The sequence below is a fragment of the Lemur catta genome, chromosome 10 (assembly GCF_020740605.2).
Source record: "Lemur catta isolate mLemCat1 chromosome 10, mLemCat1.pri, whole genome shotgun sequence".
Taxonomy (NCBI): Eukaryota; Metazoa; Chordata; class Mammalia; order Primates; family Lemuridae; genus Lemur; species Lemur catta.
This window is the reverse complement of record NC_059137.1, coordinates 66084767-66112722: the sequence shown is the minus strand read 5'-3', so window position 1 is coordinate 66112722 and position 27956 is coordinate 66084767. Positions and strand designations below refer to the sequence as shown.

General features: G+C 33.0%; 1 protein-coding gene across 3 annotated transcripts in view; it reads right to left on the bottom strand.

The window, feature by feature from the left end:
* SMC5 (structural maintenance of chromosomes 5) overlaps positions 1 to 27956 on the bottom strand; it is a 98249-nt gene that overhangs the window by 41462 nt on the left and 28831 nt on the right. For 2 of the 3 annotated variants that reach the window (XM_045563647.1, XM_045563648.1), the window contains exons 4-13: positions 27338 to 27500; positions 25876 to 26010; positions 24099 to 24239; positions 22597 to 22758; positions 19223 to 19294; positions 17470 to 17725; positions 15496 to 15650; positions 11495 to 11608; positions 2141 to 2235; positions 1398 to 1530 (exon numbers count right to left, since the gene is read on the bottom strand). In XM_045563647.1, coding sequence (XP_045419603.1) covers positions 1398 to 1530; positions 2141 to 2235; positions 11495 to 11608; positions 15496 to 15650; positions 17470 to 17725; positions 19223 to 19294; positions 22597 to 22758; positions 24099 to 24239; positions 25876 to 26010; positions 27338 to 27500 — 1426 coding nt within the window. Of the gene's footprint in view, positions 1 to 1397; positions 1531 to 2140; positions 2236 to 11494; positions 11609 to 15495; positions 15651 to 17469; positions 17726 to 19222; positions 19295 to 22596; positions 22759 to 24098; positions 24240 to 25875; positions 26011 to 26861; positions 26962 to 27337; positions 27501 to 27956 lie in introns of those variants that run through there. The other variant, XM_045563649.1, reaches the window with a different exon arrangement.

The following is a 27956-nucleotide window of genomic DNA, read 5'->3' as shown; positions in this document are numbered from 1 at the left end:
TAAATAAAACGGAGATTAAGATTAATGAAAAATACCTGAAAAAGAAATAAAAGAGAAGGAAAGAATTAATTTCACTTTTAATGTAAATTATATGAATTCCAAATCTATTTCTCTAGTACAAATAGCAGTGTTACAACTTGCTAGGTGACTTAAACAGAATGTTAAAAGTAAAAGTGCATAAAAACAATTCAACTTGAAACACAGGTCAAAAAGTAAAAGAATTTTCCAAATTAAGTAACTGCTCCTTTCTGTCCCAAAGTGAAGCTATAAAAGCCCTTATCAAACTTTCTGCTGTGTCTTCTGCATTAATAAAAATTCCTACTCCCCTTACTTTCAGAGATAGCGCTACCTATCCCTGAAGTTATGACAAAAATTGGTTTGGTCCATACATATGGTCTTGTCCCCTTTTCTAAAGTTCAGTGAATTAAGGCACAAGAAAGGTACACCTACACTGAGAGTTCTATTTTTGGTTTCCCCAAATGATTACCATAAGAGGAAGTCATTTCTAATCAAAGACACAGGCAACTTACTATAAGTAACATGTTTTCGCAAAATGAGTTGGTAATAAGCCTTCATTTCTCTTTTCTGTTAATGAAGTATAGAGAGCCCCCAAATGAATTATCTTAGAAATATTTGTACACTGGTTAAGAATTTAAAACATACTTTCTATTAAACTAAATATTATAAGTAGCATTTAGGTCTGTAATTGGTTCCCAGATGCTTATAAACAGTATTAACACAGCAACTTGGTGTTCCGGAAAAATCTGTTCCAAGAGAGATTTCTTCTCTGCTTCTGCCTGTGATAAAAGCACACATGGTTTGGAGTAATGGATATCATTTGTAAGAAGAAAATTCCAAACAGCATTAGCAGAATGTAGGAACTAAGAGTTTCTGTGGCTCTACATACTAGCTGAACATTCAAATGAGTTCCTATGAGGGGTGATCATTCATATACGAGAAAATCTTAAGTAGAAGCTTTAAGAGGGGAAAGCTTTCCCAAAAAAATTCTATATCTCAGCTTACCATTCTAAAGCGTAATTTGTCTGAAAGATAGTCTTGAACACAAGAATTTAAATGACTAAACTATTAATATAATGTTTTAACACAGGTTTATCAAGCAAGGAAGAATCAGGTAAGTGTATCTGGTGTCTCTTTCTAGGTTTTAACTTTGTTCAGTTACCCTAAAGGTATAAAGCATTTATTTATTTTAACTCCACAACATTCCTGTCAAAGTATTAATAGTCACTGCTTTATGTCATATGAAAAATAGTAAATACAAAGATAATTTCTGCATGGTTAAAAACAACAGAATGGTACACTTACTCAAATTTCTGACACTTTTTTCTTGCTTTTAGCAACAAAACTATGTTTTGGGTAATAATTCAATAATTTCTTACCCGTTCAATTCTTTCTCTGGTCCTTTCAGTTCCTACAGGAACTTCATGAATATGATACTGACAGCAAAGGTAACTCATTACAGGATCAGGTGCATCAAATAATTCTCTCAAATAAGAGAAAAATCCATATTGTCTGAAAGGAAAAGTGGTGATTAGATTTTCTTAAAACATCTTTCAAAAAATCTGAGAGTAGATAAGTTGCCAATAAACAATAAGTGAAACATAAATTATTTCAACAATGATACAGGAAAAGTCTTTTTTTTTTTTACATTTTAAAATCACTAAATATTACTATTTACTTGCCAGAAAAAATTGAAGCTTTTATTGTTTTTATATCTAGAGAATGTCTACTTATATCTTATAGATATACTTATAGAGTTAAGATACTTACTTTTAATTGCTTTATGACTGCAACTTTTACGTTTTTTTGCAAAAATAATGTGAAATTATTTTTGCATTATCAAGTGATGATTTATTTTTTCACTTTCCCAATAAATCATCATTTTAATATCTTTTATTAAATAGTCCAATATTGTTCTACTGACTTGAAACATTACCTTCATCATATACTAACTATATCATGGTCTGCTCCTGGGCCTAAATTTTTATTTTACACTTAAGCAGAGATACTAAAAGGAAATAATAAAGCCTATAACAAACACATTTATGTGACAAAGAGATAATTAACATATATTTAATTACTCAATACTCAAATTAGTCCTAGTAGTATTTTCCAGACTTACTTCAGTTCATTCAGAGATCTTGAAGGTGCTATGTCAGCATATGAACTCTTGGGAGCAATAACTGCATTTACTCTTAATTTTTTATTGTCACGAACCTAAATACAGGGAAAAGAAAATATTTTAATTATATATTGTCAACTGAAATGATTTTTAAAGTTATCGCATTTCTACTGGCATTCATGGGATGGGTCAGAAATTTAAACATTGGATATCTGATGTTAGAAAATTTTACTGTGAAAATGATACCGTTATTTATGTGTTTTTACAAAAAGAGTCCATTTTTTAAAAAGACACATACTGAAATATTAACATATTCAGATGAAACAAAATGTCTGAAATTTCCTTCAAAATAACACAGAAGGGGGACAGTTATGCTTCCATTACTAGCAGATTATCTGGTATCGTGCTAAAGGTTATAAACTCAGGTCAAAATTTAAAAAACAATTACTTTAAGGCACTGGAGATAGACAAAAAGCAAATAGAAGTTGGAGGGGGACTGACATTTAAAAGATAAGACTAGCTAGCACCAGGAGAGATTTCCATTTGTGTGGCTTGTGGCTTGAGGGCATTCCCCAATCTGGAGCATGAGGAGTGGGGATGAAATTCAGGTAGAAAACTGCAGTTTTTCTAGCTGGAGGAATCATAGGATGGAGCTTGGGGTGACTAGAATGGTTGTAAAGTGAGAGGGTAAGTTCTTGGAAGAAGGGTGCTGCAAAGTGAGAAGCTTCAAAAGCTGCATTTAAACTCTTATCTTAATTCCTGGCTGCCCACTGAACTATGAATGCATAGAAAAACTTCAGAGGGCTGGAGGAAAGCAATAAGCAGAAGGCTGAATGGAGATTTTAGCTGCTGTCCACTGCTTGGGAGACAGAGTTTGGAGTTTGAGACCAGCTAAGTTAACTGCCTACTAGTCTCTTTAGAATAAAATAACTGAATCTAGTCTCTACAATGTATCATCCACAATTCCAGTATACAATAAAAAACTACTATGCATGAGAAGAATAAAATGTCATCACAAACAAGAGAAAAAGCAGTAAAGAGTAAATGACCCCACAAGGACCCAGATATTAGAATTAGCAGATAACTTTGAAGCGCCTATTTTATATATATATGATAAATATACATTTTATATCTATATTCAAGAAAACTATGGTCATAATGAAGGAAGAGAACTTCAACAGACAAAAAGAAATAATGAAAGAGAATTACACGGAAATTCTAGAGCTAAAATATGCAGTATCTGAAATGCAAAATTCCTTGATGGGCTTAGTGGTGAAAAGATCCTAGAAACGTTAAAAATAAAATATTATGAAAACTTCACGCCAAAAACATAAACAACTTAAATGAACTGGAAAAATTCCTTAGAAACACAATGTGCCAAATGTGAAACAAGAGGAATGGAAAAACTAGAATAGATAGCTTTTACACCTATCAGAAAAATAGAATTTGCTATATAAAAATCTCAATGATTAAAACTCCAAACCCAGATGTTTCATTGATAAATTTGATAAAACAGTTAAGGAAGCAATAATACCAAAACTCTTCAGAAAATCGTAAGACAGAATGCTTTCCAAGTCTTTTTATGATACCATCATAATACTAATACCAAAACCTGACAAAACGCTACACAAAATACTATAAAAAAATACCCCTCATAAAATACACATACAAAAATCCTTTAAAAATATTAGTAAACAGAATCCAGCAACATATGAACAGGATACATGATCAAGCAGAGTTTAGCTCAGGAATGTCAGATTGATGTAACTAACAGTCAAAAATCAACTAATCTGATTTATCATATTAACAGAATAAAGTACAAAAGCCATATCATCATCTCAGTAGATGCAGAAAAATATCTGACAAAATTCAAGAGCTATTCATGATAAAAATTTTCATCAAACTAGGAACAGAGGGGAACTTCCTTAACCTGATAAAGGGCACCTATAAAAAAGCTACCACAAATAACATACTTAATGTTGAAATTTGAGTGCTTTCCTCCCAAGGCTAGAAACAAGCAAGGATGTCTGATTGTTATCACTTCTTTTCCATACTGTCCTGGAAGTATGAGCCAATGTAATGAAGCACAATAAAGAGATAAAAGATTGGAAAGAAAGAAGTAAAACCATCTATTTGCAAAAGACAGGACTTTCTACATAGAAAATCCTATGGAATCTACAAAGCAACTATAAGCATACCTCATTTTATTGCACTTTGCTTTATTAAGCTTTGCAGATTTTTTTTTTTTTTTTAACAAACTGAAGGTTTCTAAGAACCCTGTGTTGAACAAGTCTATTGGTGTCATTTTTCCAACAGCATATGCTCCCTTCACGTTTCTGTGTCACATTTTGGTAATTTTCCCAGTATTTCAAACTTTTTCATTATTATTTTATCTGTTAAGGTGCTCTTTGATCAGTGATCTTTGATGTTACTACTGTAATTTTGCAGTGCCAGAAACCACAACCATATAAGAGGTGAACTTAATCAATAAATGATATTCTGACTGCTCTACCAACCATAAGTTCCCTTGTCTCTTTCCTTCTCCTCAGGCCTCCTTATTCTCTGAGACACTACAATATTAAAATTAGGCCAATTAACCCTACAATGTCTTTTACATGTTCAAGTGGAAGGAAGAGCTGCAAGCCTCTTACTTTGAATCAAAAGCTGAAAATGATTAAGCTTAGTGAGGAAGGAATGTCGAAAGCCAAGACAGGCAGAAAGCTAGGCTTCTTGCACCAGTTAGCCAAGTTGTGAATGCAAAGGAAAAGTTCTTGAAGGAAATTAAAAGTGCTACTCCAGTGAAGATACAAAGAAGAAAGTAAAATAGCCTTATTGCTAATAAGGAAAGTTTTAGTGGTCTGGAGACAAGAGTAGTCTGGAAAGAAGATCAAACCAGCCACAGTATTCCCTTAGGGCCAAAGCCTAATCTAGAGCAAGCCCTAACTTTCTTTAATTCTTTGAAGGCTGAGAGAGGGAAAGAAGCTGTAGAAGAAAAATTTGAAGCTAGAGAGGCTGGTTCATGAGGTTTAAAGAAAGAATCCATCTCTGCAACATATAAGTGCAAGGTGAAGCAGCAAGTGCTGATGCAGAAGCTTCAGCAAGTTATCCAGAAGATCTAGCTAGGATCATTGATGAAGGCGGTTATACCAAACAACAGATTGTCAATGTAGACAAAATAGCCTTGTATTGGAAGAAGATGCCATCTAGAACTTTCATAGCTGGAGAGAAGTCAAATGCTTGGCTTCAAAGGGCAGGCTGACTCTCTTGTTAGCGGCTAATGCAGCTGGTGATTGTAAGTTGAAGCCAATACACATTTACCATTCCAAAAATCCTAGGGCTCTCAAAAATTATGCTAAATCTACTCTGCCTGTGCTCTAGAAATGAAACAAAGCCTGGATGTTTGCACATCTGTTTACAGCATAGTTTACTGAATATTTAAAGCACACTGTTGAGACCTACTGCTCAGGAAAAAGATTCCTTTCAAAACATTGCTGCTCATTGACAATGTACCTGGTCACCCAAGAGCTCCATGGAGATGTACAAGAAGATTAAAGTTGTTTTCATGCCTGCTAACACAACATTCATTCTTCAGATCAAGAATGGATCAAGGAGTAATTCTGACTTTCAAGTGTTATTGTTTAATAAATACATTTCATAAGGCTATTGCTACCATAGATAATGATTCCCTTGATGGATCTGGGCAAAGTAAATTGGAAAAGATTAACCATTCTAGATGATTAAGAACATTTGTGATTCAAGGGAGGAGGTCAAGATAACAACATTAACAGGAGTTTGGAAGAAGTTGATTCCAATCCTCATGGAAGACTTTCAGGAGTTCAAGACTTCAGTGGAGTAAGTCACTGCAGATACAGTAGAAATAGCAAATGAACTAGAAGTGGAGCCTGAAGATGTGACTGAATTGCTGGAATCTCATGATAAAACTTGAACAGATGAAGAGTTACTTCCTATGAATGAGCACAGAGTAGTTTCTTGAGATGGAATCTACTCCTGGTGAAGATGCTGTGAACACTTGAAATGACCACAAAGGATTTAGAATATTACATAAACTTAGTTGATAACATAGCAGCAGGGTTTGAGAAGACTGACTCTATTTTTTTTTTTTAGAGATAGGGTCTTGCTCTGTTGCCCCATCTAGAGTGCAGTAGTGTCATCATAGCCCACTGGAACCTCAAACTCCTGGTCTCAAGTGATCCTCCTACTTCAGCCTCCAGAGTAACTGGGACTACAGGTGTGTGCCATGCTAATTTTTCTATTTTTTGTACAGAGAGGGTCTCAGTATGTTGCCCAGCTAGGATTCAAACTCCTGGCCTCAAGCGATCCGCCTGCCTCAGCCTCTCAAAGTGCTAGGATTACAAGTGTGACCCAGTAAGTCTGGCCATGACTCCAACATTTTAAGACATTCTACTGTGGGTAAAATGTTATCAAACAGCATCGCATGCTACAGAGAAATCTATTGTGATAGGAAGAACTGATCAATGCAACAAACTTCATTGTCTTATTTTAAGAAGTTGCTACAGCTACCCCAACCTTCAGTAACCACCACCCTGATCAGTTAGCAGCTCATCAAGGCAAGACTCTCCACCAGCAAAAAGATTACAACTCACTGAAGGCTCAGATGATTGTAAGCATTTTTTTAGCAATAAAGTATTTTAATATTAAGGTATGTACATTGTTTTTAAAGACACAATGCTACTGCCCTCTTAATAGGCTACAGTATGGTGTAAACATAACTTCTATATGCACTGGGAAACAAAAAATTGTGTGATTCACTTTATTGCGATATTTGCTTTATTGTGGTGGTCTGGAACCAAATGCATTATATCTCCAAGGTACATCCGTCCTAGAACTCAGTAAGAGAACTGACAGTGTCAGAGGGATACAAAGTCAATATACAAAAATCAACTGTGTGTCTATGAAGAAGCAAGGTACAATTAGAAATATTTTTAAATAGTGTCAAAGAACCATAAAATACACATTAAAATATACATTTAGGCCAGGTGCAGTGGCTCACACCTATAATCCCAGCACTTTGGGAGGCCAAGGCAGGATTGCTTGATGCCAGGACTTTGACACCAGTCTGAGTTACATAGCAAAACCTAGTCTCTAATATACACATTTTTAACAAAAGATGTGTAAGACTTACACCCTGAAAAAAACAAAACAATGTTGACAGATATTAATGGAGGCATGGTGGAATGGTAGAATGGAGAAATTTCATGATGGCATGGATTAACAATTCTGAAACTACCCTCAGAGTATTCTAGGTTAAACAAATGAGTAAATATATTGACGATATGGAGAGCTATGCTCTTCACTAATATAGAAGGAAATTATAAATATATAAAGGAGAAAGACTAGAAGGTATCCTATAGTGTTAGATTGCAATTGGAAGTAGCAGTGTGAACTCATGTTGCACTTACATTCTCTAGCTTTCTAGATAAATACAGAAATACACATAGATGTAAGGGTTTGCATGAGAGGACCTGGAAGCACTGAGACACCAGTAGCGATGAACACATCTGGTATCCAGACCTTGGTTTCTAAAAGAAATTAGGGATCTATAAGAAAAGAGCTGATTGTAAGGCCCAAGCAGGGTATGTTAAAGATGAACCTGTAACATCTTACTTTGGTCAAAATTAAGAATTGCACAAAATATGATGGCAACATATTAAAAAGACATAGGAGTCAATTTGAAGAGGGTCTCACTAACCAAATCTGGGATTATTTCAGCATTAAAATTTATAACACATAAAATTCTGTGAGTCTATATTGATAAAATTCAACAAACGGAAGAGAAGAAAAAACTTTCTCATAGGCAGAAAACAAATATAGAAGAAATGACTGAGTTAGAATCATTTATGATTCTTAAAACTACTAGGTAGGCTTTCATGAGGAACAGGGTATTTGCAGTCTCAAAATATTAATATCTCCACATAAATAATTACAAAGAGAAAAACTGTTTTGTTATAACACTTAACAAATTTGCTCCAAGCGATTGACACATTAGGAAACAATTTGAGCATTATGTGAATTTCATATTTGCTTACTGCAATTTCACCCACAAAGAAACAAAAGATTTTTCCCTAGGTGAACGCAGAAAACTGCATCCAACTGAACCAAGCTTCCTAAGAATACACATAATTTATGTGCATGCGCACACACCGACACACATATACCCCTTCAAACATTTACCAGCTAGTTACTTAAGTTTACCATGCATTATGAGCCACATTTGTTGTTACAACTTTCCATCTATTAATAATTTCAGATAACTGGTTTATAACTGCTTTAACCACTACACAATAACTCACAAGCTGAACACATACAATACCCGCTTCTGTAAGCCAACTTCAGGTCTTTTTTCAAAATAAAGCATCATGTATTTGGGTATTAGTTAACAATTCACCATGTAAGAAACTGTGTCATCGTTTTCAATAGGTTCACCTTTTTTCATATGTTATTGATGAAAATTTTGAGTGTTGTACTCTAACCTTTTCCTCCCCCATAACTCCTGTGTGTTTTTAATTATACAATTTTGCATAACAGTGATTTTTTAGGAATGCGTACGTTGTGGTATAGCACAATTTATTGTACTTTGCAATGGAGGAATAATAAAGTAAATGAGGATAAATGTAAATAATCAGTGAATCTGATTTATGGGCTTTATGGGAATAAAGAAGTTCCATGTACTATTCTAGCGACTTTTCTGTTAGTTTTAAATTATATCAAAATAAGAAGTTATCAAGAAAAAAACCAATAGAGAACTGGAGGTATAAATGAAATAATATTAGCCATCAGCCAATGTATCACTGACATTAGTATATGGGGTACATTAAGTTATTAAAATCTATTATTGTACTGGTTACATTAAATAAAATTGCATTGCACAGTAAGAAAGCAATTTCCCTTTCAATTCCCTTTCAATATTTCTGATTATACCAGGGAGAAAGCTACAGTATGGTGTCAACATGTCCTTAACTCCTTGTTATCTCTTTTTTAACATGTTACATGCTTTTAGGAAACAATACAGATCTAGAATTTACTAACATTGTGTTTACTGCCTTACTGTTATGTAAATTATTGGTTCTCTAGTTTGGTAATGATATTATGTTTCCTTCTAGAAGATTTTTTTGAGTAACAAGAAGTGAGGTGATTGAAAGAAAAATATTAAATACTATAGGTAGTACTCAGATATGGCAACAATTGTGATGGCTATACATTGTATGTAGTATATAGAAAAGGCAAAAATTGTGAAGATGGTTTGTAAGTTACTAAAGGACGAGAAACGGCACTCTAGTAGATACAATTACAGGGGAAGGTTATATAGAATAAAATTTCACAATTTAAAATACACACAAAGTCACAGAAGTTCTCGTACTATCTGACAAGCAGTTATGTAAAGTTAATTGTTACAGCATAAGAAAAAAGAATAAAGATCAAATTATCAAGAATCTGTGTCATATTATAAATATATTGAAACAGGGAACGGGCAGGCCTTGCTCAACAGAGTCATAAGCCCTGCACCAAAGTCTCTGATAAATCAGGAGATGGCAGAGAAACCAGCCAAAACCAGTTAAAACTAAGAAGGCCACAAAAAACCCCTCAGGTTGCCCTTACTGCTCATTATACCCTGCTTATAATGTATTAGCATACTAAAAGAAACTCCCACCAGTGTCACGACAGTTTACAAACGCCATGACAATTCCCCCAAAGCTACCCTCTACGGTTTAGAAAGGGGAGGGACTCTCAGTTCTGGGAACTTCCCATCCCTTTCCTAGAAATCTTATGAATAATCCTCCCTCTGCTTAATATAAAATTAAATAGAAGGTATAAAATAAAACCCTAAAAATTCACAAAGGGATACTATTACTCTGAGAGAGAGCAGCTGCTCTATGAGGCAGCCACCTTTTTTTTTCTTTCTTTCTTTTCTTACCTTAGTAAACTTGCTTTTGCCTTACTCTGTCAACTTGTTCTTGAATTCTTTCCTGTACAACCCACTTGGCCTTCAGGCCAGAATCCAGCTCTGGGGGTCTACTTTTTCTGTATCAATATGGTTCAAACCCTCAGCACAAAGGTAGAATGGGTTGACACAAGGCAAGATATTCTGTATGGGCTAAGCTGGCCATGTGCAAAACAGAAATCATATTGCCTGTACTTCACAGTGTACCATGTTTCAAAGACATGTAACCCAAGCAACTGACTTCTTCAGTAAGCTCTAACATTAGATCAACAACCCACTGGTTAGGCTTAAACATATACAAATGTCTAACTTTTTGGAGTTCATTTTATAATTTTATTCATACAACCCTTCTATCCAGTCATCTTTATGTTGACATTCTCTGCCATCTCCCAAACCAGGAGTAGGGCAATATGATAAAACCAAAAGAAAGTAAGGATTCTTTCTAAGCACTGTGTAGCAGAGAAACAGAGGATCACTTGATCTGATTCAGGGTCCTTAGACCAATCAGCAAAGGTTTAAACAAGACAAAACAAATTCTAGACCTAATCTTTATGAGTCTTTTAAAGAAATAGAAGACATATGCAAAAAGAAAAAGAAATCTTACAGACAATAACACAGCTAACAATATATCATATATAACAATATATAATGTATATTACATAGGTATATAACATTATAATAGCTCATAAGCATTGTTGTTATACTTTTACATTTTATTAACTGACTTAAATACTCACAACCATCTTTTGAAATAGATAATATTACCACCATCACCTCCCATTTTACAGATGAAGAAACTGAGGCAAAAAACATTTTGGCAACTTGCCCAAGTAAGAAGCCAGAATTCAAATCCTTCCAACCTAGCTAGAGTATATGTCCTTAACTACTTAACCATGCTGTCTTTCAGTGGCTTGAATTCTTGGTCAGTGGTGTTTTTCTATAGCCAGATACAGGATTCTTATTCTTTTTAAAGAAGTTTTCTTTATTAATATATTAATAAGCAAAAACATATTGATTTCTCTTTCAAAGAAAAACTAAGTTCATTCCAATACATTTCCAAAAAAGGATGTTCAAGACCAAAGGTCCATCATTGTTTCTTTCTCTTAAAACATGACAATTATTCTTCATATTAATTTCAAATAATTTCAAAATATGGTGCAGACAGAATATTATCGGCTGTTTTCCCTTTATAAAACAAATTCATTGCCTTAAATGGCATAGATAGGAAAGAGATGAACAAAACTGAGTGATTTTGTACAAGAGTTAACTGGTAGTAAAATTAGTTATCACCTTTTGCTCTAGTGAAGTTAAAAATTTAAGCACTAACACACATGGCCCAAGTGAATCAAAGTGTTATGTTGGTTAGTACTTGCCTCTTTGAGGAAAACCTCCATATCTTCTTGACTTTCAAAAACAAAGGCTCTCAAGTCATTTGATGGAATGTGATTTTCAATGTATTTGGCATTTTTATTATCTTTCATATTGATCTGAACAAAAAGAAAAAATAAGCTTTTTCGTGAAACCCAAACTAATTATTAAAATACATTTATATTTAACTTAGATTTTAAAATTAAAGTTTAATCCTTGAGAAAAGGTGAGACAAAAAAAAAACAATTTGGTATCAAAGGGTCATTTTAAAAAATCTAATCTATTTTATTACACAGAAACAACCAACACAGTACATAGTTAAACAAAAGACAAGATGTGAATAATATCTGATGCATATTGATTTTGATGCTATCTAAGAAATATCAAGTACCTTTCTGGTAAACTCATTTCAAACAGTCTTAGATTGTGACTTAATATAAACATCTCTCATCTTCCCCAAAACTTTTAATATTTTTCTTCTTAATTTTAAGAGAATTCCATACTATAAATGGAAGTAACTGATAGGTAGAAAAAACACAAAGAACTGAATAAAACTTGATAAAACTAATAAGGGAAAAAAAAACTTGCTATAACTTAATTATAACTGTTAGTGCCTTCAAGAGAAACTTCAGGTTTGTACCACCAGAGTATAAAAACTTACTGACTTATTTTAAAACTATTAACTAATCAGGCACTTCTGCATGTGAGGTTCAATGCTACGAAAGATATTAAATTAGGTTAGAAAAAAAACTGTTTCAAGGAGAGTACAATCTATTATTGATTACAGATTAAAAAGTATGTTGAAAAGCAGAGCATGATTAAAGCTCCCATTAACAGAGGTATATAAAAAGTGCTATCTGTGGGATTCTGGATGAGAGATCAATTACTTCCAGCAGGTGGAAATCAGCTTTCTTGAAAAAATAATGAGAAGAGAGATATTTATGTACTATATTATGAAGCATACTAGTTAAGAGCTAGAGCTCTGGGGTCAGACAGCTGTTCTTTCAAATCCTATGTATGATCTTGCTCAAGCACTACTTAAATCTCAGAAAGCTTTAGTTGTATCTGTAAGATGGATATAGTAAAACAGTATAGGACTAAATGTAGATTAGGACTGAATGTAGATTAAAAGAGATAATACAATAAAAAAACAGTAAAGTGCTTGTCACATAAATGTTGGCCAACACTATTTCACTACTCTCTACTTTAAACTATAGGATATCAATCAGTGTAGAAAAGTGAGAAAACAGATACGTAAGCAAATAAAGAAAATTAAACCACAAAAAACACCATTACCCTATACTATAAATATTTAGTGTCTACTGTTTCACAATTTTTTTGGTACCATATTACTGTATTGGAAAAAATGATAAAAAATTAAAGTGGGGGGTTTACTACAACTTACAGAAAGGGTAAAAATGACCCCAGTATGATCACAGAAAGTCACCTTTTAAAAAATTTTATTTTTTTAGAAATGGGGGTCTCACTCTCTCACCTAGGCTGGAGTGCAGTGTTGTGATCATAGCTCACTGCAGCCTTGAACTCCTGGGCTCAAGCAATCTCCCTGCCTCAGCCTCTCGAGTAGTGAGGTCTACAGGTGCATGCTACAATGTCCAACTAATTTTTTTTTTTCATATTTTAGAGACAAGGTCTTACTATGTTGCCCAGGCTGGTCTCGAACTCTTGGCCTCAAGCAATCCTCCTGAGTAGCTGGGATTATAGGTGCAAGCCACTGTGCCTGGTCACCTTTTTTTTTTTTTTAATGTAGCTAGAAATAAGCCAGTCTAGGATTTAGCTCTCATTATCACATTCTCCCAGGGTGTATGAATCAGAAATATTCTGCTATATCAGATTCCAAGGCCCCCATCTTGTGTAAATTGGTTATATGGCCACTTAATTCTTTGATAGATTTCATCTGCTCATTCAGGTAGTAAGTCTCAAAGAAGTTACTCAAGTAGGTGTCAATTTGGGCACTGGTCGGTTTGTGTAGTGACTGATTCACATGGTTTTTTTCCAAGTTGTAAGCACACTCTATGGCATTTATAGTCTGGAAGTTTCCTGATAACCTGAAGGAAGATTTAGCCACTCTGTTGGTTCTTCAGCTTCCGGTTTCTTAGGATGCTCCCTCTCCTCATGAGATCGATGAAGAAAATATTTGCCAAAGTTCTTCAAAGAACTTCACAGTGACAACTTCACTGTCAAAGTCGTGAGACACAGTTAGACAGCCATAGGAGACATAGGACTCCAAGAAAATCTGGTAGTTGATGGCAAGCCTTCTGTTTCATACTTTTTTAAATGAAATTTTTCTACACATCCTATTCTGTAACCTGCTTTATGATTAAGATGTCATAAATGTCCTTATGTATTAGTTAAAAGAGATCTACAGCAACATTTTTATGGCTGCATAATATTCCACTACAAAGACAGAGAACAATTTACTTAACCAATCAGTATCTTTGTAAATTTTCTTCTGTTGCCCTATCATTCTGCCATTATAAACACTTCTGTGAGTGTTATCTGTAAATAAATCTTTGCACAATTCTCCAATTCTAGATCGCAATTGTTAGAAATAAATCATGGAAATAGATTTCTAATTGACAAGATATATGACTAAAATTTTGAAGTCTGCATATCGCCACCTTGTCTATGAAGGTGGCAGCATTTCAACTAGACCCTGAAGGGTGAGGTAAGCATGTGGGGGATATGGATGGAGGGAGGTGGTAAGAAAGGTGAAAGGCTATTTTAGGAAAAGTAAAAAAGCACAGTATACTTCTTTATCTCAAAGATTCAAATGTATTAATAAAGTGGAAATACATACCAGCTAGTAATCTGACTTAGTGACAGGCTACGTAATCTGACTTAGTGACAGGCTACTATTAGAAAATCAAATGATAAGATGACAAATCTAATAAAGTACTTAAGTATCATTTTGAGACTGGCATTTTAATAAAAATCTGTTAACAATTATACTTGCATTATACCTTCTATTAAGGGTCACGATATTTTTGCTTATATTTTCTTTTAATCCTTATCAGATTAATCGAAACAATGTCTTCATCCAAAATGGAAATTCTCATCTTTCTAATAATACATACCCAAACAAGAAGAGAATATATTATGCATATTAATTTTGCTAATATGATATATAATAAAAGATGAAAAACTATATAAAATGACTTTTAATAAAGTATAACAATCACGAGTTAGAGAAAATAAAACTTTCATGAATCTTGCAAGGGGTTCTATAGTGAGTTCTTTTCTAAAAGAAAAAAATTATCTAGCAAAAATAATCCTTAAGTCGTTTTTGGAGTAAGTTTTAAGTTTATGTTATATATCTATACCTAATATATCATTATTAAAGATGTGGTTTTTCAATTTTCATCTCTTTACATGGCCAAGCTTATTTTAACTAGCTTAAATGGCAATCATCCTAGTAAATCCTTGGCTACATTTCATTAAATGATTTACTAAATATAGCTTCACCTACTCTTGATGACCCACAATCAACAATAAGAGCTATCAAATACTTTATGATGTCAATGAACTACTACTGGCTTCATTTTTAAAATCCTCAGAACGCCCTTTTTTGTAGCAAGCGATTTTCTTGCCTATCTTGTCATGTGATCCTTATTAACATATTTGTTTACAGCGGTTTTCTATCTCTTCAGCAGGTTTTAATCTAATGCCTGCTATAACCTAAGAATAGCAAGTGCCAGAAGGAACCAGCTAACCAAGCTAATTTTCTACATGATCCTTTGTCAATAAGCTGCTAGTTTCCCATACCTCTTTCTAGAAAAAAGTTCACAGGTTTTATGACAGTTATTACCCTCACTGATCAAGGGCCCTTTAAAAAGCTCACGTAGGGATTCTGCAGTATGCCAGATGCCACAAGTCTGATAATGGAAAACCCAGGTGTTAATAGGACTAAAAATTCTTAAAACAAAAATCTACAATGATTATAATAATAAAACTAACAGATGCTACCAAGAGGAACAAAATTTTTTACCGTGAGCATTATGGGCTCACAGACTCTTCGCTTAAATTTGTCTCTGTTATTTCTCAGCCATAAAACAGCATCATATGTGTCACGGTATCTCTGTCTCAGCTTATCTTCCTTTTGATTCATCAGATTGTCAAAACGTACAATATGATCATCCACATCTAAAATTGGAAAACAAAGTATTATTTCTCTGAAAACTTTAATTAGTGAAATAATTTATTATTAATATAAAAGAATATCCTAGATCTAAAGGTTATAAATACCACTCAGCAAGTACTCCTCATAGTGGAAAAGACCTGACCTGGACAAATCATTCTAAAATTTCCAAACACTTGGGATAAAACATGAACTTGAAACTATCAAAAATAAACAACAGGTCACCTACAAAAAAGAGAAAAACACTGATTTCCTATCAGAAGACAATGGCAATAGGCCTTCAAAATTTTTAAAGAAAAAATATTTTCAACCCAGAATTATATATACAACAAAATTGAGAAAAGGGCGTAGTATTCAGAGGTACAAAGACCTGATATCTCTCATTAGATATCTAATTCCCGGATATCTTTTCTTAGGACGTTATCTGAAGACATACTCTAACAAAATAAGGGCATAATTAAGAAAAAGGAAGGCAAGGAACTCAGGAATAGGTTTATAATGCAGAAAAAAAATGAGAGAAATCCCAGATCACAACCATGCAAGAGGCCTTGAGAATAACCAGTTCAGACAGAAGGAGTAAAAGGCTACAGAACTCAAGAGAATGCCTGATAAGATACCTTTGTTTCTTCTCTTCAATTTAGAGAAATTATTATATAAAAGAAATGGTGTTTTTTAAAAAAAAAAAGTTAAACTGAAACCTTTTAAAAAAAAGCTATCAATGATAGGAAATTTAATCTTAATGTACTACTTGGCTTGACTACAAACAAGTTTAACTGTTGCAATTAACAATACTTAGTATTTCTAAACTTCTAGAATTAACCCATAGATAGAGCACATAAAACTTGATTACAGTTCTCAATAAATGCAAATGTTTTCAGCTTTCAAAATATCAAAACCAGAGTACAGATGAAAGAATTTAGAATGTGAGAAGGGAGGAAAGTAAACAGCAAGGACAGAAAGGAGTACCAGTAATTTAGCTTACAAAGAGTGCATTCAAGCGATACTGGCAATGTTAAATGCCCAAAAAAAGTATATTAATTATAATAAAAATCATTATCATTAATATAATAATCCCATTTGAGGACTGAGTGTGTTATGAGGTAAAATCAACATATAGAGTAACTAAATATAAAAATGTAATGTCTAAAATTGATTATCAAGCAATAGTAAAATAAGAATATAATAAATATATATGGAAGGACTATTAGAAAAAACTGCTGAAAGAGTTAAGTGTTTACTTTTGAGTGAATCTGGAGGGGGAAAAGGGTTGCACCACCGTTCTCCTCTAGTTCTTTTTTTCCCAGCCATACACATCTAGCTCTTTGATAAACATAAAAAAGGGTTCTTTTTTTTTACTAATCTTAATCATATACACTGAGCAGATAAATTATAGGATCTCCTCTATCTTAATAATGCTACAGATCTATTCGCACAGTCTACCAGAAAGAAAACCAAATATGAAACTGGACAGGTTTCAAGGAACTAGGCTAATAGAAGGTTATGAAGGCTAGAATAAACAGCTTAAATTTGATCTGAGTAACAGTGAGTGACTCTGTAAAGAAAATAAAGCTAAGCACTTTTAGAGAATTAAATCAGCTGCCATAATGTGACATAAGGCAATGGTCAGCCAGTGGCAAATCATAGTACACGAAAGACATAGGTAATTAAGGCATGAAGTTGAGGTAACTAAGGCATGAGCTAAGCTTCCTAGACAAGGAGACTTAAACATTTTAATTAAATGATTATCAGGGAAAGAAGAAAGCCCATCAACATAGATATATCTCTATTTGATAAAAATTTTAGCCTAACTTCAAGAAAACTTACTCTTTTTCTCCTTCTCTAGAGTCTCCCTCTCTCTTCGTTTATCAATTATCTCGCCTTCACATAATGCCTTTTCGTCTTGAACTCGTCTCAGATCATTTGTAATGGCATCAATCTGGGGCTGAAGATTCTCACAGTTTTCTGCTGTCTTTAGCTCATTTTGCAAATCCTCTATCATTTTGCGGGTATTACTTATTCTCCTCTGTCGGTCATGTTCTTCGTTTTGCTTTACTGTTAAAGCCTGCTGAAGTTCCTCAATCTAATAAAACAAAAGAAGTTAATGCTTGAGATTGCTCTTCTCCTGGTTTATAAGGATTTCATAGCAATATACTAGTTTTAGAAGGTGCACAGAGGGAAGTAAAACTCAATGGAAATGAAGCAGGGGGCAGGGGTGGGGAGGGGATGGGCAAAAACCTACCTAACAGGTAAGATAAACACTATCTGGGTGATGGGCACACTTTTAACCCTGACTCAAGGATTACAAAAGTGATCCATGTAACCAAAAGCATTTTTACCCCGGTAATACTTAGAAATTTAAAAAGAAAGGTAAAGCAGAAATTATTAGACAATTAAAAAATAAGGTTGATTTTTTTTAAATAAAAAAGATTATTTGAAAAGAATTATGAGAGTGACAGACCCTAGCAAATATGAAAGGACAAACAAGAAAATGGATTTTTAATTAGCCTTTTCATGCCCTACTCTTAATCATAAACAACCAACCAAAGATCCCCAGACAAATAAGGAAAGACTCCAGGAAGAAAGCAAGAAACCAAAATAAGAAAACCAAAAACAAATATCAAGAAAAAAAGATAATAGAAAAGAAGAAAACTTCAAAAAATTTTGTTTGTATTCTCAGAAAGATTTGTGAAGACATTACATACATCAAAAACAAGATACTATGAATTAATAATAATTAGATAATAAATATTAAATGTTCTTAGAAATTAATAAATATGACTTCTGAATGTCAAAATTCAATTCAGGGGTACAAGATAAACCTGAGGAAACAGCAAAGGAAACAGACACAAAGACATGTTCCATCATGAAATCTCTTTGACAGTATTTCATCACACAGATGTTTTCTGAAGTTCATCTTTTTGGAAGAAAAGTCCCTCTCCCTTAAGTTTTAAACTTTGCTAGGTTAAGTATGAACTACAATTTAAATAAATAGGATTTTCCTTAGCAAAAAATTGCCTGCAATAAGCTGAAGTTTTACAATTTAACTGTCTTTATTTCTAGAAATTAGTGCTATAAACCAAGTTACATCAAAACACATTAAAATTTAACAATAAAATGTAATCAAAACGAAAAGTTCTGTAGTGTAAGTATGCTTCATCTCATTAGTTCCAATCATGTATAAAGGTACACATGCATTTTCTACATAAATGTCATCATTGATTTCTTGAAATGAAAGCTCTATTTGGTGTTTAAAAAAACCAAAACCAAAACCAGAATATATACCTCAGAATTTAATTTCTGCTATTAAGATAACTAAGTCCATCATTATCCTATTAAAAAACCTTGAGCCTCCGAGCTCAAAGATCATAATGAATAAATGAGTAGTTTTGAGGAATTTTTCCTAATTGTCCTCTGTGCAACTACTACCTTCCAAATCTTAGTTTCACTCACAGATTAAGAAATAGACAATGAGGAGGATCTTAGACAATTCCTAAATAAGAATTTGTCACATAATCCAAACCTGAAAACAAAAGTTAGGGCAAACTAACATAATAAAAATTTCAGTAAGAAATCTTACATGTTTATCTTTTCTTTCTATAACATCTTGCTTTTGTTTGCATTTTTGAGATGTCTCCTTAATATCTGCTGCCTGTAAAATTAAACAAGGGGGAAAAAGTTAGTTAAAAACTCATGCAAGCCAATTATATGGCCCTGTCTATTCCAATCGTGTTATGTGAGTTAACCCACAACAATTTTTCGCAATTTGTTTCAACAAAATTCGTAATTATCACTAAAAATACCAACAGTTATTTGTTAATCTACAAAAGATTATTCCTATTGATATTAAAAAATAAGTGCATGTGTATGCTTTATTTCTTCACATTTATTTTCCTGTGTTATTTTACCTGATCCTAAAAACCGTCCTATAGGATAGTCAGGACAGATATTACTGCTTTTCTACACATGAAGAAAATAAGGCTCAAAGAAGCCAAGTAACCTATGTACATAGCTAAAAAATGGTAACATCCAAAATCAGGTCTTATTTCAAATATAGAGTTCTCCTATCATAGCAAGTATGTTACCTCCTTGATATCTTCCATTAACAAATAAAACATGTAAACTACATATCAACATATATTACACATCACTAACACATAAAATATGTAATCCAAACAGTGAAGAATAGGGCTGTACGGAAAAGAATTAACACTGTAGTCCTAAGACAACTACTCTTAGAAACACTTTTTTGGAAGTTTGGCCCTTGGCTGTTGTCTGGGTGGATTTAGGGAGTATTTGTACCATTTCCTAACTGATAAGAATGGTTTACTGTGCCTGTTTGTACAAACAATGTGGGTGAGGCTAAACTCTTGCTTTCCTTCTTGGGTTCCGTTTATTTAAATGAGTGCTGAGTCTCTAATGGGCTTCCCCAGTAGACATCACCTTCACAAGGTGTCACAATTTGATGGAGGAATTAAGCAGGTTTTGAGAGACTTCACTAGGAGAGGACCCTTGAAAGCTTGAGCATGGTTTCCCCATGACTTTGCCCTATGTGCATTTTCCCTTTATTGACTGTTTTGCATCCTTTCCCTGTAATAAATCTTAGCTATGAGTCCTGCTAGCATTATCACTGAAATTGTAGTAGATTCCCAATGCTAAGAAAAAAGTAGTTTCTTCCTGTAGAGGAAAACTAATTTGTTGACACTAGTAATACTGATTTACGCTTAAATCATACGACGGCTGTCTGGAAAGTATCCGGCCATCGTTGTCTCTATTTTTTCTTATCACATGACTGGATACTTTCCGGACACCCCTCATACATGTTAATCATGTAAGATAAAGATTAGTATTACTGTCTTCACTTGACTAATAAGAGTAAAGCTCAGTGAGACTAAATATCTTGCTCAAGGGTCAGCATTTAGTAAATGGCAGAGTGAGGATTTAAAATACAGACCTGTGAATCTAAACCCTATGCCCTGTTCATAACATTTTATCACCTCCCTGGAATGTTTGGGAAACAAAAATTACAAGTGTTGGAAAAAGTTTTCTTCTGGAACAGAAGGCACAGCAACAAGAATACATGCATACTAAACCAAAGTAACCATTCTGTCCCTGTTGCACAGCTAATACTTAAAAAAAAAAAAAAAAAAAAAACAGACTGATATAATGTGCCACTTCCAGAATCCTAGATCACTTCTTTAGGAAAAAAATTCTAAAATATATTAGGCTATGTAGATTTTCAAATAAACAAATTAGGGTCTTGGATGTTTGACAATGTCTTAATAGCTGGGCTTCTGTTAGGAACAGACAAGCAAAACAATGGGTTTTTAAATATGTTTCCTTAATTAAGAGATTTGGAATTTATTATGTACATTTTCCACTATAAAAGTAATTCCACAGTAACACAGAAAATTCAGGAACCAAAAAAAGCAATTACAAACCCACAACCTAACTACAACTGACTCCATTAACATAACAATGATGGCCAACTATTAGTTCACATCTTTGAGGAAGTCACTTACCTCTGGGATTCAGTATCCTAAACTATAAAATGGGGAGATTTACCTAGAATAAAATCTGTAATCCTTTCTTTCTCTAAAATTTAAAATAATCAATAGTAATTCTCTTTAAAATCAGATCCAATCAAGTCCTAAAATCCTTATCTGTTCTTAAAAACTGTTTAATCTTCTGGACTTCAGCATAATAATTTTAAATCACTTTAATCCATATTAGAATTAAGACATAGTGGAGCTTTTCTGACATGATAGTAGCAAATTCTAAACCACTGATTCTTTTTCTCTGTTGTAGACTTTATATTCTTAGATATGGCCCTCTCACTCAGCAAGCATTGCTCAACATGCATAATAAATAAATGTTTGGTACCATCTAGCTCAAGAAATTATTTTTCTTACAGGCTGCCCCCAAAAAGAGAAAGCACAATCATAGCTTTAAATGGAAAAAGCTCCACATAACTGCTTTTTCACAAACAAAAGTTAAAACTTATTATTAATCAAACTTGTATATTGAATGGTCCTTTATCAAATTGGCAATCTTCAATCAGTAATGAAGAATCTGGAGTAGCATGTTCACATTTATATATAATTTTAAAAATAAAGGGAAAATGACTACAAAGAAAACAATACTGCAAAATTTGTAATAGACTATCTACAAAATGATTTTTCAATAGTGGAAATCATGTTTGACTCTATTTTTTTCTAATAGCAGTTACAGGTTGAAATCTTCCCTTTATGAACACTGACACCCATCTTCGAGCACAATGGCCAACATCAGGGGTATATAGTACAAACACACTGAAAATGGTTTTCTGAATTCACAAAATTAACCTTCATAGAGCTTTAATCCCACTGGTCTAATTACAAAGCACTCTACTTCTCTGAGCTAAGGGACCAATTTATGCCAGAGGTTCTTAAGTAAGGGTCAATGCCTGAACGTCAGGGCATTTATGCAAAATCTTAGATTTGCTTATTTTGCGTTATTCTGGAAGCATGAATTTAAACCATTTTCAAAATGATCTCTGACCCCAAAACCCTCTTAAAAGTTAAAAGCCATGACCATAAAAAATTTTAAGTTACACTTTTAAAATACAGGGACTATTCTATGAAACATATTTTCTATATCACCCTCCTTCAAAAGGGTGTGTAATTACAAAATTCACAAAAGCAACTCATTGTTTCTAAATACTACCATGAATCCTCTTGTAATTACAACAATCACAATTTCATTTTTCTTTCTTTATATCTTAGAATTTCTACAAAGTGTTGATCCTCTAACATTAATAAGACTCTGAAAGCCTTGTGGTAGAATTCCTGGTTAAAAAACTTAAGGAATGAAAGCTACAAGTAATATCTAGAAAATTCTTGGAAAACTTGCAAAATACTTTTTATATTTGCTAAAGTAAAATTCAAACAATCCAAAATTGAACCCACAAAGTACCTTCTCTTTGATTCGGGCCTCCAAATCGTGACGTTGCCTTTCAATTTCCTCAATTCGACAAGTCATAGGAATCTGCCCTTCTTTAAGTTTTCTGACCTCATCCTTCACGCGGTCACGAGCTAGTTTTACTTCTTCATATTCCTGACGAACATTTTCATATTCCTTGCAAATAATTCAAGAAATAGAAGTTAATGAACTACCAGTTTAAATTAACATATATATCAAAATCAAGATACAGGTAGAAACCAAATCTAAGAAAAGATTGTTTTGATATCCCTTTGGCAGGCATATTAATATAAAATTTGCCCTCTGAGATAACTTCAAAAATAATAAATACCAATATAATGATTTAATAAGAGTCCTGATATTTATTGAGCTTTGATTTCTATCACTAGGCTGGACTCTGACTTCTATCCTTTTGTTTCTGAAACTTATTCTAATGGCTATTAAAATGAGATTTGCCTTTAATATCTCAATAAAGAGGGATACAAGGATGTATAAAGAAGCAAATCAGTTATAAAAGGCAAAAACAAAAAAAAATACAGAACAAATGGAAAATGGGTCAAAAAGAAAACAAAAAACATGTAGCTAGCAAGGTGAAAATGATCCTTGTCATGTCACAGGAATTAATAAATATCTGCTAAACAAAAGTAAGTGGAACACTAAGACAACTCATGAGTGAATGGGATGAAGAAAAGAAAAAAAAGAAGAAACAAATAAATGTAAGAATAAATTTTAAAAAAGTGAAAAAAGATTGAAATCAATCTTAGGGAAAAAATGGAAAACCAAAAGATTTCAAAAGACAAAGTGGATGAAGTAGTAATAACGGACATAGGAAAAATGCAATCAAAAAGAGCTGAAGAAAGTAAAAAGTTTAAGAATAATAAAATCATGAAATAGCATAGAGTTAGAATCCCACAAATATAGCCACATATTTTTTCAAATCTAGTAACAATTATTTCCATTCTAACTTTGGAACACTACAAAACTTTCTTACCTATTTTGTTCCACCTATTATAAAGTAATGCATTGTGGGAATTGAAACTTTAACACAAACTGTGGTCTTAAATAAAATGTACATCACACAGATTACAATACAGTAAACTCAGGAAAATTATGAAATATATGAGTAGAAGACTACAGCTAAGATTCATCTGTAGCTGAATATTCCAAGTAAATTCTCAGTGATCTGAGGATACTCAAGGATTTAATTTTTACATATGTGAACATTCGTAGATCATTAACATTTTAAAAAACAACCAAAGAACCATATTGAGCACCAAAATCTGAAAGAATTAAGAGCACTGACAATTATAATTTGTTATATAATTATAACTAGCACACAGCTATATAATAAAATAGTAAGAGACACAAATTTTATAATACATAAAGCAAAAAATGAAAAAGCACCTAATTTGAATACACAGAAATTGGTACCTTTTTTATAACTACTCTGCTACTTAAAGAATCACCTATTTTTGCTTCTAATAATTAAGACTTACCACCCATGGCCTTTTTGCTTCAAGCATCTCAATTAAATCTAAATGTCGCTTACGTTCATAGAATCTCTCCACATCTTGTTTGTATCTTTCATTTCTCTGAACCATTTTCTCTAGATATTCAGTTTTCTCTTTACATGAGGTCTAAAATAAATATTAGTTGAATGATTAGTTTAATTGAAAAAGACAACAGGTTAAATCTTTTAATAATGAAAAATAAACAATGCTAGCAAAATTTCACAAAAATTCCACAGGGATTGTTAAGAACTGTGTAAAAGTAACATTCATACCCGAGTTCTGGTCTAGGGTCTACAATTTATTAGTCATGTGACTGTGAGGAAGCCCTGCCATATCTTTGAGCCTGGACTCTTCTTGCCTAAAGATAAGAGAAATACCTGCTCCATCCACTTCAAGGGTAGAAGCAATTCACTTAATATAGGTGAAAGCTCAACAAAAGCTGTAAAAGTGATATGCAAATAAAAAGTAATATTATCATGATTAGTATGTTATGAACACCTGTGACTTAAAGGTCTTAGAAACAAGATGAAAGAAAGCTAAAATTTAATCTTTAAATTTCAAATTAACAAATACAAAGATGTACTCAGAACCTAGTAGAATATATGCTTGGTTTTTTGGTTTTTTTCCCAGAGGACGGTAGGTAGCATAGGTGAGTGTTTCAGACGGGAATATTAGATTGTTGGATGTAGGGAAAAATAAAAGGACCAAAGGAGTATCTGAAGTAGGATAAAATAATTATACAAAGCTCAGAACTGGCCAGGTGCGGTGGCTCACGGGCTGAGGTGGGAGGATCGCTTGAGGCCAGGAATTTAAGACCAGCCTGAGCAAGAGCGAGACCCCATCTGTACAAAAATTAGAAAAATTAGCCGGGTGTGGTGGTGCAACCCTGTAGTCCCAGCTACCTACTCATAAAGCTGAGGCAGGAGAATCGCTTGAGCCCAGGAGCCTGAGGTTGCAGTAAGCTATGATGACACCACTGCACAGTAGCCCAGGCAACACAGTGAGACCCAGTCTCAGTAAAATAAAAAAAGCTCAGAACAATTCTTTTGGTCATTCACTGTGAATAAGTATAATAATAAAAATAACATTTAATTACAATAAAATATATGTTGCAAGTATAGACAGTTACATTAAAAGAAAGCATTTGTTCACAAGATTTCTTATTATGAAAATTTACTGTATTTATTTTGGTTACTGGGATATGGAAAAAGACCCATGAAATAAAAATACATTTACAAATAATATGCTATAAAAGGACATTTTTCTGTTAATATGTTTTATTAAAGATGAAAATAACAAATTTAACACTACAGCTAAATGCATAGTTTTCTTACAAAGTCCACCCTCATACAAATGAAAAAAATACATGTAAGAACTAGGTCAACAGAAATGTTATATTAAATGCCACTGTTACATTACCCAAAACCTTACACGGTGCCTGTCACATAGCAGGTGTTTAATAGATAATGAATGAATGAAAGAATAATACTGTAACTTTGTAAGAAAAAAGAAATTTCATAATACTGTTATTGGTTCCTTAAAAATTCAATTAAATGTATTTGCTGAAACAGTCAAATTTTTCAAACTTTACATTACCAAATCCAATCTCACTTTTTGTCACTTTGACATTAGCAGTACAATCCTGGGTGAAAAAAAATCACAAATATGAATATATTTAATGAATAAGAACTACTGCCCACCCTGCCACATTTTGAGACACAGAAATCAGTAAGAAAAAAATGAGTTGTCTATTTATAAGTACCTCTAGTTGCTTTTCTTTCTCCCTGAAGTTTTTGAGTTCACAGTGATACCTGTGCATTTCTGGAGGACCAATTGACTTCTCAGTAGCTTCAAGGAGTTCAATTTTGCTGAGTTTAGCAAATTCTCCAACTTTGTCCTAGAGTACAAAAATTAACATCAGCAACTATCAGTTATAAATATCTTCAAAATGTACTTCACTCAATGGTTACACTTGTTAAGATAGAGCTTATTTTTTAAAAAAACTTTTGAGATGTAAATTTTCATAAAAACTATATACTATATACACATACATATACATTATTCTTTAAAATAATAAAGACAAACTTAGGGTAGAAATTGTCATATTTTTGATAACCTTTAAAAAATTTCTATGTCAATATTTCCAGGTTGAAATGTTTATATACATATAATAAAAACAGTTTAGGAATAAAAGAAAAAGTAGTCCCCTGGATTGAAATGATCACTATCACAAAGCAATGGGAATATTATAAGGTTTTTTTTTTTTTTTAAAAAAGGCAATTTCAAACATCTGTAGATAATCTAACATTAGCTGATAAATACAAAAAACTTTAAAATTTTTATTTAATTTGGACATAATCAAATCACCATTGTGTTTCTGAAGAAAAGAAACTATAATTGAGTCACTAGACAGCACTGAAAGCCAAATTTAAAAGGTATTTGACTTTAACATTTACCATGCATTATCAAGATTTTTTATTTCTAATAAATTTAAAATGTTAAGATTTTAGAAGGCACTCGTATAGATACAGGAATTTTAGTACATCAAATACCTATGCAAATACATTGACTAAAAAACTGTTTATTAACAAAATTTTAAGGGTCTACAATGGAAGCATAACTTCTCTATACTTAAAAATAATACAACTTTATTTTTCTTTCAAAATACTCTATAATTTAGACTTTTATTAATTAAAATTTTCTAAATTACTACAAATTAATAACATACTGTAAGTGATGAGATGCTACCTTTTACAAAGAACTGTTAGTAAGTATTAACAATGCACGGCCGAGTGTGGTGGCTCACGCCTGTAATCCCAGCACTTTGGGAGGCCAAGGCGGGAGGATCGCTTGAAGCTAGGAGTTCAAGACCAGCCTGGGCAACATAGTGAGACCCCATCTCTATAAAAATAAAAAAAAAAAAATTAGCCAGGCATGGTGGTGCACGCCTGTAGTCTCAGCTACTTGGGAGGCTGAGGCAGGAGGATCACTTGAGCCCAGGAGTTCAAGGTTGTAGTGAGCTATGATCATGCCTTCGCACTCCAGCCTGGGCAACAGAGTGAGACCCTTTCAAAACAAAAACAAAACAAAATACAGGAGTGCTACATTCGATTTAAATAATATCCATTACAATATCCCTTGAAAAGTATTTACATTCTTATAAGGTATAAAAAGGAAACACTATATATAAAATTGTTCCATCTTTATATTTATTTCTCTCATACCTGAGGTAGAAACTGGCAAAGATTGCCCACTTGAATATTTAAGGCTGCAACTTGCTCTTCCACTACTTTCTGGGTTGTAGATTTTTTGTTGATGAACCAAAAGGACTGATTTTTTGCCACATCAATCTCACGGGTGATTACAAGATTTCCAGATGCCCTGAACCTAATTAAAAAATAATTTTAAAAGCTTTATATTCAGAATACTTACATTAGTTTAGAAATAAAATTTCCAAAATTCTCTTGCATCAAAGGTGCCAGATAGGATTATAATTTTTATTCCTTTTTATATTTTGATATGATGTTATTTTTCCCAATAAAGAAACCTTGACATTTCATTAGTAACAATACCATAACTGACCACATGTCAGGTACTACTTACTCAACATTCAAAATTATTTAAACTGTTAAAATAAAATTAGAACAAATACCAAGACTAATTCCCAAGCGCTACTAGAGGAATTGCATATCTGGAGTTACTTATCCTTTAATTATCATGCTATTCTACAATCACAACCGTTGACTGCATTCAAAATGGGTTGGTATATTAAAGCATATGACAGTTTAACCTTGAAACTCTCCCTATACAGAAAATGTATAAATGAAAATTGACTTTTGTACA